At 38.8% G+C, this 12,925-nt stretch overlaps 1 protein-coding gene across 5 annotated transcripts in view; it reads left to right on the top strand.

Moving 5' to 3' along the window:
* APC (APC regulator of WNT signaling pathway) overlaps positions 1–11,734 on the top strand; it is a 99,896-nt gene extending 88,162 nt beyond the window's left edge. For all 5 annotated transcript variants that reach the window (XM_074856750.1, XM_074856747.1, XM_074856749.1 and 2 more), the window contains exons 13-16: positions 313–390; positions 2,870–2,986; positions 3,647–3,861; positions 4,285–11,734. In XM_074856750.1, coding sequence (XP_074712851.1) covers positions 313–390; positions 2,870–2,986; positions 3,647–3,861; positions 4,285–10,858 — 6,984 coding nt within the window. In that variant the 3' untranslated portion in view covers positions 10,859–11,734. The remainder of the gene's footprint in view (positions 1–312; positions 391–2,869; positions 2,987–3,646; positions 3,862–4,284) is intronic.
* Positions 11,735–12,925: the final 1,191 nt, after the last annotated feature.

Genomic DNA, 12,925 nt, shown 5'->3' with positions numbered 1-12,925 from the left:
TTAATCTGGCGCATAGTAAAGAAGGCTTCTGAGGTACTAAAATACCAGGTCAAGTCCTAGACTTGTTGTAAAAAATATGAAATTTAGCATAATTTTACCACTTACATATTGTCCTGGTTAGAAACTGATAGTTACTCCTAACTTTTTAGTAATTGTAAACCAAATATTTTTGGCAACATATTTTACTAAGCTTTTATTGAACTTCAGGTATGATTAGCTTAAGATATCAAAACTTTGTGCAGAGGCAAACCAAAGCCACCAACCTGTCATTTAATACTATTCACTTTCTTTTTTCTTGTGATTCCTCAACAGGCTACATTATGTTCTATGAAGGGCTGCATGAGAGCTCTTGTAGCCCAACTGAAATCTGAAAGTGAAGACTTACAGCAGGTAATGTCCTTTTGAGATTAAATATTTCTTTAGCTTGGACATTTCCATCACTTTGCATCCCATGAGTTTCATTGCACTGAATTAAAATACTGGGTTTCTGCTCACCTTTCCTAACATTTACCTTCCTTCTACTCATTTGGCCTTACCAACAGTTATTTTTATACTTGAATTCTATCATCTTCATGAAGTTTCTAGTGTTCTGTCCACAGCCGGCCTTCTCTTTTTTTAATTAGGCTCTCTCTTTGAATATGCTTCGTTCATCTCAGCCCGACTTTTTGGGGGTTTTTTTTGGTAATTCTTGTTCTTATGTTGTCTTGTCTGCCTTAACTTTGATAGAAAGTCTATACCTGTATTTGTTTCCCCGAATTCCAAAGTACAACTTACTTCTTGTAAAAATGTTTACTCTGTTTTTTTACCAAAGCACGTATAATACGTGGGCTATAAAATTCACTTTTATGACCCTGATCTGTTAGTGGAAGTCCAGTTTTAAAGATAAGTTTGAGCTAACTTGGATTCTCTAATTTAGTTTGCTAGTGACAGTGCTAATGGATTGAGATTACCCGGGGGGTTAATACAGTACTGTGGCTTCTCCTGCAGTTGCAGGGAGTAAATAAGAGGGGAATAATAGTAGAGGAAGCTGTACTTCAAAAGAGAATCTGCATTTGACTTGGCAAGTCATACATAACTACTCTCTACACCAGCACCTCTAAGCTTTCTAAGTATGAGCAAAGTGTCTGGTGTGATACCTGAGTGTGTTTTTCTTTACCCAGTAAAGAAATCAGCCTGAAAATAAAGTATTTAGGAAGTGCTTAGGGTAATTCTGAGAGTTGAGAGCACAGAGCTGTTCTTCATTAGTATGGAACTTATTTAAAATTATTAAATATTAAATTATAATCTTATTTTAATTAATATATACTGTAAACAAACTGGAACAGCCTTTGGAAAGGAAAACCCTGTTTTGCTTGCAGTTTGAATGAATCATCAGGTAAAAGAACTGTTTTAAGTAAAATTGACTTTAACTCTTAAAACACTGTTCACGAAAAAATTTCTCCACTAGAGGAGAAGCTAGCTAGTAATGATTGAGGAAATAATTAGAATTACAATAGAGGTTATTGGGTAAACTCTCTGATTTGGTATTAGGGCAGATATTAGGTATATTCTTGAAAGGGAAGTAGCCCTCCGGCCTGTGGTAATCTCCAGCCACTGGCATGTAGACCCTCATACACACACACACTGAGCAGGAAATCCCTCACGGAGGAAAAGTTAGAAGGGAGATTTAATAAGAATATGGGACTGACTGTGCTCATCAGGCAAAGGGCATGTCCATACAACTATATCAGCCAGCCAACTGTTTAGATGCAACTGTGCCTTTCTGTCCCCTTATCCCTGTGTTTTCCCATGCTTGTATGTCTCTGAACCACCTAGATCCATCCTTTTTTTACTGTCTTTGGAAACTTTGGGTCCTTCCATCCCATAAGTAGTCTTCTACAGTCCCAGAATGCTCTTACCCTGGATCCCATGAAGTATCCCACATCCCTAGGCCGGGGCTTCTGGACTGACCTGCCTCAGAGGGCAGGGTGCCCCCTCCTCTGAGCTTTGGGTTCCCACCTGCCTCTGGGCCCCTGTGCTCCTCTGAGCGTGTAAAGATGGGCCTCTGATGGTCTGATGGCTCCCATGGTGGGCCTGGGAGCAGCCAGGGCAGGGTATTACTGGGGTCTTCCATCTGCCGCTGCCTCCCTGTGCTCCCTTGTGGGTCAGAGCAAGGGAGTATTCATGAAATAATCTTAACAAGCTTATGCACTCCTGTGATAATGGGAACATCCATATCTAAAAGTTTTCTATATATTTCTTGAGGGATATATAGGTTTGCTGCAGCCCATAAATGGATGGAGTTTAGTATGTAATGACTGTCCGCTATAGTGACTGTCTCAGTCTAGCTGCTGACAAGGACATAGGCTGAAAGGCTATTCATCTTCTCTAGATAACTGTTCTGATTGTAAAAGACACTGTATTTTTAAAAGACTTTAAAGAGCTTTATAAACATTAATCAAAGTAATCATACCATTTGAGAGACAGGCAAGTGTTATTCTATTTTACAAGCAGAAAAGCTGAGAAGAAGATGATATAAATCTCTGCTGAGATTACGTAAGTTTAGTGCAGACATCAGAATAGAGCACATATCTGAGTTTTGGACCAATTTTTTCAACTAGTGTGGAAAGCAGGGAACCTGATTTCAAATCTTTGTTTTAGGTACCCACACAAAGAAGCCAGTACCTTTGATCAAACTTTGTACTGAAATGTTACAACAGTCTAGTAGGCAACACAACAAAAAGCAGAATGTAGCAAATTTTAGTTTAGTAGCTGAACATGACCACTGTTAATTAATCTATAGCATTCCCAAAATCCAGGAGAAAAGTCTGTTAACCTGCTAAAGAAGTAGTTATATTGGGGTACATTATTTTTCTTTTACATTTTGCAGGTTATTGCAAGTGTATTGAGGAACCTGTCCTGGCGAGCAGATGTAAACAGTAAAAAGACTCTAAGAGAAGTTGGAAGTGTGAAAGCATTGATGGAATGTGCTTTAGAAGTTAAGAAGGTATCCTGTATAAATGATTGAGATAAATTTTGGAGAGATTGCATTTATTTTGCACAAAACACCAATATTGTTGTCCTTTTTGGTAAAAGCAGTTGGTCAAATACTTGGGGTGGTTTTGAAGAAGAGTTGCTTTGAGTTAACATAGCAGCAGACCACAATGCAGCAATGACATCTCAAAACTACTAGTATTTCTGTAATTTTATTTATGAGGGTTGACAGCTTTTGCTCTTCAGTTACATGAGCTGTGCTGTTGAAATAGCCTTTTTCATAATTTTGCAATTTAATAAAACCTCTTGACTTAGTCAATAGATTAACTACCACTTACGTAATTTTCTAGATGTATTTTTGGTATCCAGATGGGATTATGTTCCATCCCAGAGCTGACTGCCAGCTAGTCTTCAAGCCATTATGGCAGCTAACAAGTATTGTGGCACATATTTCTGAAGACATTGGGGCAAGCAATACCAAATCCATAGCTAAAGGAAGGATGGAAACAAACAAATGAATTTACGTGTGCACTGCTGCCTGCATCTAGCTTATCAGCCCAGAAAGCAGAAATTGGAACATACTTAACTCCTTGAAGCTAACTTAGGTATTTCTGAGAGCTTATGATCAATAGTTGAAAACTTCTCAAATTCTTTCATTTTGTTATTTTCCTAGGAATCCACCCTAAAAAGTGTTCTGAGTGCCTTATGGAATTTGTCAGCACACTGTACTGAGAACAAAGCTGATATATGTGCTGTTGATGGTGCTCTTGCATTTCTAGTTGGCACACTCACATACCGGAGCCAAACAAACACTTTAGCCATCATAGAAAGTGGAGGAGGAATATTAAGAAACGTTTCTAGCTTAATTGCTACTAATGAGGACCATAGGTGGGTATACTTCTTCTGAAAATCTTGAGCAGTTCCACATGTATATTTAGTAGACAGTTTCTATGACTGAGTCTTAATATGAATGCATGTATTAGGTATAGTAATTAAGTACAGTCAATTTTTAATGCCTTTGATAAGGAAAGCATTTCATTTACATATAACAGGAATATACAAATAGATTAATGCCTGCTGCTTGTTAATGATGAACTGTACTAAAAGCTAACTCTTCCTATTTGTAATAGAATTTTATTAGCATTCAGGTGAAAGCTAGAGGAATATAAGATAAATTTGCACTGGAGAATTCATGATTATCCTTTCTAAAGGCAAAAATTGCCTCTAGCGTAATAGGTTTTTGTTTTTCTTTGTCTCTCATCCTTTTGAAATGCCACTTAGTGATGTTTGTTTTCAATTACTCAACACCAGGCAAATCTTGCGAGAGAACAGCTGCTTGCAAACCTTGTTACAACACTTGAAGTCACACAGTTTGACAATAGTCAGTAATGCATGTGGGACCCTGTGGAATCTTTCTGCACGAAATGCGAAGGATCAGGAGGCACTGTGGGACATGGGAGCAGTCAGCATGCTGAAAAACCTTATTCACTCAAAACACAAAATGATAGCCATGGGTAGTGCTGCAGCTCTAAGAAACCTCATGGCAAACAGGCCAGCAAAATATAAGGATGCCAACATTATGTCTCCAGGATCAAGCTTACCATCTCTTCATGTCAGAAAACAAAAGGCACTGGAAGCAGAATTAGATGCTCAGCATTTATCAGAGACTTTTGACAACATTGATAATTTAAGCCCGAAAGCGTCTCACCGTAATAAGCAGAGACATAAGCAGAATGTATACAGTGAGTATGTCTTGGACTCCAGTCGGCATGATGATGGTATATGCAGATCAGAGAGTTTTAATGCTGGTAATATGACTGTACTTTCGCCATATTTAAATACTACCGTATTGCCTGGCTCCTCCTCTTCCAGTAGAGGAAACATAGAAAATTCTCGATCTGAGAAAGACAGAAGTATTGATAGGGATCGAGCAGTAGGTTTAAATGCCTATCATCCAGCTGCAGAGAATACTGGGAACTCCTCTAAGAGAATAGGCATGCAGATTTCTACTGCTGCAGCTCAGATCGCCAAAGTTATGGAAGAAGTAACAAGCATGCATATTCCACAAGAAGACAGAAGTTCTGGTTCCACTTCTGAAATGCACTGTTTGGCAGAAGACAGAAATGCCCCAAGGAGATCAGCCACTGCCCATACTCACTCAAACACATACTTTCCTAAATCTGAGAATTCAAACAGGACATGTCCTGTGCCTTATACAAAAATGGAATACAAGAGAGCTTCAAATGATAGTTTAAATAGCGTCAACAGCAGTGATGGCTATGGTAAAAGAGGCCAAATGAAACCTTCCGTTGAATCTTACTCTGAAGATGATGAAAGTAAATTTTGTAGTTATGGTCAATATCCAGCTGACTTGGCCCATAAGATTCATAGTGCAAATCATATGGATGACAATGATGGAGAGCTAGACACTCCTATTAATTACAGTCTTAAATACTCAGATGAACAGTTAAATTCTGGAAGGCAAAGTCCCTCTCAGAATGAAAGATGGGCAAGGCCTAAGCATATAATAGATGATGAAATGAAACAAAATGAACAAAGGCAGTCAAGGAGCCAAAATGCAACCTACCCCGTGTACACTGAAAGTGGAGATGATAAACACATCAAATATCAGTTGCCTTTTGGACAGCAGGAGTGTGTTTCTTCCTTTAGACCAAGAGGATCCAATGGTTCAGATCAGAACAGAGTAGGCTCAACTCTTGGAATGAATCAGAAAGTAAATCAGTCCTTGTGCCATGTTGATGATTATGATGATGATAAGCCAACCAACTATAGTGAACGTTATTCTGAGGAGGAACAACATGAAGAGGAAGACAGACCAACTAATTATAGCATAAAGTACAGTGAAGAGGAACATCATGTCGATCAGCCTATTGATTATAGTTTAAAATACTCAGCAGAAGTTCCTTCTTCTTCTTCTCAGAAGCCACCTTTTACTTTTCCAAAGACTTCTTCAGTGCAAAGCACTAAAACTGACCATATCTCCTCAAGCAGTGGGAGCACACCAGCCCCCTCAGCTGGTTCAAAGAGACAGAATCAGCTTCACCCAAATTCTGCACAGAGCAGAGGTGGTCATGCACAAAAGACTGCCTCCTGTAAAACTCCATCTATTAATCAGGAAACTATACAAACTTACTGTGTGGAAGATACCCCAATATGTTTTTCAAGGTGTAGCTCTTTGTCTTCTTTGTCATCAGCTGAAGATGAAATAGGACGTGATCAATCCACACGTGTGACAGATGCTAATAACACACTACAGATAGCAGAACTAAAGGAAAACAGTGCGGCTTTATCTACAGAAGGTGCAGTAAGTGAAATGACATCAACATCACAACACATCAGAACAAAATCTAGTAGACTTCAGACTTCTAGTTTGTCTCCTTCTGATTCCTCTAGACATAAAGCTGTTGAATTTTCTTCAGGTGCCAAATCTCCCTCAAAGAGTGGTGCACAGACTCCTAAAAGCCCACCAGAACATTATGTGCAGGAAACACCACTCATGTTCAGCAGATGTACTTCTGTAAGTTCCCTGGATAGTTTTGAAAGCCGTTCAATTGCTAGTTCAGTTCAAAGTGAGCCTTGCAGTGGAATGGTAAGTGGTATTATAAGTCCCAGTGACCTTCCAGACAGTCCTGGACAAACAATGCCTCCAAGCAGAAGTAAAACACCACCCCCTGCTCAAGGAGTTCAAGTAAAAAGAGATGTAGCTAAAGGTAAAGTACCTAGTGCAGAAAAGAGAGAGCCTGGTCCTAGACAGGCAGCTGTAAATGCAGCTGTTCAAAGAGTTCAGGTACTGCCAGATGTTGATACACTATTACATTTTGCCACAGAAAGCACACCAGATGGGTTTTCTTGCTCTTCTAGTCTGAGTGCTCTGAGTCTCGATGAGCCATTTATACAGAAAGATGTAGAGTTAAGAATAATGCCTCCGGTTCATGAAAATGAACATGGAAGTGAAGCAGAACCTGAACAGTCAGATGATACAAAGGATAACCAAGAGAAGAAAGCAGAGAAGCCTACTGAAGTAGAAAAAGATATTCTGGATGATTCTGATGATGATGATGATATTGAAATACTGGAAGCATGTATTATTTCTGCAATGCCAACAAAGTCTTCACGTAAAGCCAAAAAGCCTTCTCAAGCATCTGCTCCAAAAATACCTCCTCCTGTAGCCAGAAAGCCCAGCCAGCTGCCAGTTTACAAACTTTTGCCTTCACAAAGCAGATTGCAATCGCAAAAGCATGTGAGTTTTACACCAGGAGATGATATGCCACGGGTATATTGTGTGGAGGGTACACCAATAAATTTTTCAACAGCTACATCTCTGAGTGATCTTACAATAGAATCGCCCCCAAGTGAGTTGGCCAATGTAGACAGTGTGGGTACAGGAGCAGAGTCGGGGGAATTTGAAAAACGAGACACCATTCCTACAGAAGGTAGAAGTACCGATGACTCTCAGAGAGCAAAAAGCTCAACTGTGACTCCTCCAGGCCTGGATGATGACAAAACAGAAGAAGGTGACATTCTGGCTGAGTGCATTAATTCAGCTATGCCAAAAGGAAAAAGTCACAAACCTTTCAGAGTGAAGAAGATAATGGATCAAATTCAACAAGCATCTTCATCTCTAAGTAATAAAAACCAACCAGAAGGTGAGAAAAAGAAGCCGACATCACCAGTAAAGCCTGTTCCCCAAAATAATGAATACAGAGCACGTATAAGAAAAACCACAGAGCCTAAAAGCAGTATTAATAATGAAAGAAGCTATCCAGAGAACAGAGATGCAAAGAAACAGAATCTTAAAAATAATTTAAGAGATTTTAATGACAAATTGCCAAACAATGAGGAGCGTGTAAGAGGAAGCTTTGCATTTGATTCCCCTCATCATTACACACCTATTGAGGGAACTCCTTATTGTTTTTCACGGAATGATTCTCTAAGTTCTTTAGATTTTGATGATGATGATGTTGACCTTTCAAGGGAGAAGGCAGAATTAAGAAAAGGAAAAGAACCAAAAGAAATAGAAACTAAAGACTGCACTGATCCAGAACAATCTTCAAATCAGCAACCAAGTAACAGGACACAAGTTTGTCAAAAACACCCAGCAGGCAGAAGCCATCCTAAAGCTTTCCCTCAGTCAACTAAAGATATTCCAGACAGAGGAGCAGCTACAGATGAGAAAATGCAGAATTTTGCTATCGAAAACACACCTGTTTGCTTTTCTTGCAATTCATCTCTTAGCTCACTCAGTGATATTGATCAAGAAAACAATAATAACAAAGAAGAGGAAACTGAAAAACACACTGAGGCTTCTGATTCACAGATGGAATCAAACAGACCACAGACTTCTGGTTATGCACCTAAATCATTTCATGTTGAAGATACTCCTGTATGTTTCTCTAGAAACAGCTCTCTGAGTTCTCTTAGTATTGACTCAGAAGATGACCTTTTGCAGGAATGCATTAGTTCTGCCATGCCTAAAAAGAAAAAACCTTCAAGAATAAAGAGTGAAAATGAAAAAAATAATTCCAGAAATACAGGTGGTATATTGGCAGAAGATTTAACACTGGATTTGAGAGAGATACAGAGGCCGGATTCAGAACATGGTTTCTCACCTGATTCGGAGAACTTTGATTGGAAAGCTATACAAGAAGGTGCCAATTCTATAGTTAGTAGCTTGCATCAAGCTGCAGCTGCTGCATCGCTGTCTAGACAAGCTTCATCTGACTCTGATTCTATCCTTTCATTAAAATCTGGTATTTCTCTAGGGTCACCATTTCATCTTACCCCAGACCAAGAAGAAAAACCTTTTACTAGTAATAAAGGTCCAAGAATTCTCAAGCCAGGGGAGAAGAGTACACTGGAGTCTAAAAAAGTAGAATCTGAAAGTAGGGGAATCAAAGGGGGGAAGAAAGTGTATAAAAGTATAATTACAGGAAAAGCTCGCTCCAATTCCGAAGTTTCAAGCCAGTTGAAGCAACCACAACAGACGAGTGTGCCTTCAATTTCACGTGGTAGGACAATGATCCATATTCCAGGAGTTCGAAATAGTTCTTCAAGTACTAGTCCTGTTTCCAAAAAAGGTCCCCCACTCAAAAACACAAACTCCAAGAGTCCCAGTGAAGGCCAAAGTTTGACTAGTTCTCCAAGAGGACTGAAGTCATCAGGGAAACCTGAGCCAGCTCCTGTAACTAGGCAACCATCAGGGTTGAACCAGAGTGGATCAAGTAAAGGACCTTCTAGATCAGGATCTAGAGACTCCACTCCTTCTAGACCTCAACAGCAGCCACTGAGTAGGCCTCTGCAGTCTCCTGGACGAAGCTCAATTTCCCCAGGAAGAACTGGTATAAGTCCCCCCAACAAACTGTCTCAGTTGCCAAGGACATCATCTCCTAGCACAGCCTCAACTAAATCTTCAAGTTCAGGTAGAATGTCATATACATCACCAGGCAGGCAGATGAGCCAGCAAAATCTTACAAAGCAAGCTGCCTTACCTAAGACTACCAGTAGCATTCCACGAAGTGAGTCTGCTTCAAAAGGGTTAAACCAAGCTATCAGCAGCGGTGGATCAAACAAAAAGACTGAACTATCCAGAATGTCATCCACAAAATCTAGCGGAAGTGAATCTGACAGATCTGAGAGACCTGTTCTCGTTCGTCAGTCAACTTTTATTAAAGAAGCTCCAAGCCCAACTCTAAGACGGAAATTAGAAGAGTCAGCTTCATTTGAATCTCTCTCTCCTTCCAGGCCAGATTCTCCCACAAGGTCCCAACTACAGACCCCAGTTTTAAGTCCATCTCTTCCTGATATGTCTTTATCGACTCATTCAACTGCCCAGACTAGTGGTTGGCGAAAATTACCCCCTAATCTGAGCCCTTCTGTAGAATATGATGGGAGACCAGCAAAACGTCATGATATAGCTCGTTCTCATTCTGAGAGTCCATCTAGATTGCTGATCAATAGATCAGGAACATGGAAGCGTGAGCATAGTAAGCATTCCTCATCACTTCCTCGTGTAAGCACTTGGCGAAGAACTGGAAGTTCCTCCTCAATTCTGTCAGCTTCTTCAGAATCCAGTGAAAAGGCAAAAAGTGAAGATGAAAAGCAACATGGAAGTTCTCTTTCTGGACACAAGCAAAGTAAAGAAAGCCAAGCACCAGCAAAAGGTACTTGGAGAAAAATAAAAGAAAATGAAATTCCTCAAATAATGAATGATCCTCAGCATTCTTCCTCAGGTGCCACAAATGGCTCTGATTCCAAAACTCTCATCTATCAGATGGCACCAGCTGTCTCTAAGACAGAGGACGTGTGGGTGAGGATAGAGGACTGTCCAATTAACAATCCTCGATCTGGAAGGTCCCCAACTGGAAATACTCCTCCAGTTATTGACAGTGTTTCGGAGAAAGGGGGTGTTAATGGTAAAGATTCTAAAGAGATTCAAGAAAAACAAACCCCAGGGAATGGAGGTGTTCCTGTTCGTACCATTAGTTTAGAAAATCGTCTGAACTCTTTCTTTCAGATAGACAGTCCAGACAAGAAAGGCATTGAAACAAAGCCTCTGCAGAATAATGCTGTTCCTGCACCAGAAAATAGCGAAAGTACTGTAAATGAGCGTACACCATTCAGTTCCAGTAGCTCAAGCAAGCATAGCTCCCCCATTGGTGCTGTTGCAGCAAGAGTGACTCCATTTAACTACAATCCAAGCCGCCGGAAGAGTAGTGTGGACAATAGTTCTGCTCGGCCATCACAAATACCAACACCAGTAAATAACAGCACAAAGAAGCGTGAATCCAAGTCTGAAAATCCAGACTCCGGTGGAACTCAGAGTCCTAAACGTCACTCTGGCTCTTACCTGGTAACTTCTGTTTAAGTGCAACAAAAAATAAATAAAACTGATGTATTATATACAGCAGCTATTTAGAAATTTTGTTTCAAATGAAACTAAAAGATTGGGGATTGACTTTTTGTTGTTTTTATTTGTTGTAAATAGGTTTGATTCTTGTTAGAGGGTCCTTGTTCTGGAAGCCATATTTGATAGTATACTTTGTCTTCACTGGTAATATTTTGGAGGAATACCTGATTGACAGTTTGGAATAAAATTGCTAATGCAAGTATATTTGTACAGTATGTTTAACATGTATTTAATTAGCATCTCATCCCATAATCCTTTAAATATTGCTTGTCATCGAAATCATGGAACATTGCAGATAGAGATGATACAGTCATATTGCTTTATCAATCATGTCTAGATTACAGACTGACTAAACTACATCAGGGAAGAATTGGTATTATTTATGCAAAAAAAGTATACTCAGTATTTGTGAATCCATCTAACCCAATAATTAATCATGTGGCTGTGAAATTCACAGTAATATGGTTTCTGCTGAACAAGTTTTCCCAGCCTGCTTTTCTGCATGAATGGAACTGATGGTTCATTTTCTGGAGTAGTGATTAACATTTCTGTGGTCACATAATGTGCATAGATAGTTATGGTGTAATAACTTACACTTTCTTTGTGCTCTGAAAAAAAAAAAGAAAAACTGTGTCACTGTAAAACCTTGAACAAAATTATTTTATCTGAATTAGATTTTATCTTAAAGTAGGTAGAATTTTTTTGCTATGCTGTAACTTGTTGTATATTCTGGTATTTGAGGTGAGATGGCTGCTCTTTTATTAATGAGACATGGGTGATGTCTCAACAGAGACTAAAATGAACATTTCAGAATAAATTATTACTATATGTAAATCATGTGTGTTACTTCTGCATTACATAAAAATACGGTATTATATTTTGAGATGTCACCACATAATGTGTTGTATAATGCACTTACACTTAAGGCCTGATCCAGCAGAATCTTGCACCTCCAATATTTGTTCTTCCTTATCACTGACAAATGGCTGTTGTAGGATGCTTATAACAGTTGCAGGATCAGGCCCTAGGTCTTCTGTAATATGTTTGTAATTGAGATAGTTTCACACATCTCAGGTGCATAACAAGGCTAAAGGCAGGGTCTTTCCAGTAGCCAAGCAGCATAATTGTTTTCCTAACTGCAAGCCTGAAACAATACTGTATCTATAAAAATAGTATTTGTAAAACAAAAGATTTTTTTAATTGGGGGAAATAATGTAAAATGTGAAATAGTGACTATAAAATGAAATTTTAATTCTGTTTGAAATCTTCATGCATTTTTTAGATTTATTTTTTAAAAATTATGAAGGGGAAAATATTGCAAGAATCCCATGGCAGCAAGAAATCTGTTATCATAGTAGAAAAACAATTTTATACACAAACCAGGACATTTGCTGCCTCGAGCCTTTTTGATGCAAATATGGTTTGTGCTAGAACAATGCTGAAAAGACAGTTTTGTACTTTAAAAATATAAATATGGTCTGAATTTAGATGAGAATTGGTTTAAAGTAGAAACACGAGAGAACAGAACATTAACCAATCTGTACATGACTGAACAAACCATGAAATGGTATGTCAGTTTTGTTGTATCTCAAGTGGACTACTGCAAAGTTTTCATTCTAAGCAATTGATACTCAGGATTCAAAATGCCCTGATTTCAGGAAGCCGTGAAATAAATTTGCCTTTATGGTAGCTTTAACACAGTTGCAGAGTATATCACATCTGTGGCTTTTGTACTTGATCTGATATTGAAATTAATCAATTTTTATCTTGATTTCACCATAAGACATGCACTGTTTATAAACAGAATTTAGATACTATCAGCAGACAGAAGTCAGTTAAGAGAAAGTTAAAAGCCAGTACCAAAAATACCTGTTTGACAGAAGTGGTATCTTATTTGCTCTTTCGTTCTTTGCTTCCTGTCATGTCTGCTTTAGAGACATGCCGTGTTTGTATATCACCTGGTGAATCTGTTAATGAGCAGCACTGCTTGTGTTAGCATTTGAAATATTTTACATATAGTATCTT

This window comes from Strix uralensis, chromosome Z (genome assembly GCF_047716275.1).
Source record: "Strix uralensis isolate ZFMK-TIS-50842 chromosome Z, bStrUra1, whole genome shotgun sequence".
NCBI lineage: Eukaryota > Metazoa > Chordata > Aves > Strigiformes > Strigidae > Strix > Strix uralensis.
This window is presented reverse-complemented; position numbering and strand designations above follow the sequence as displayed.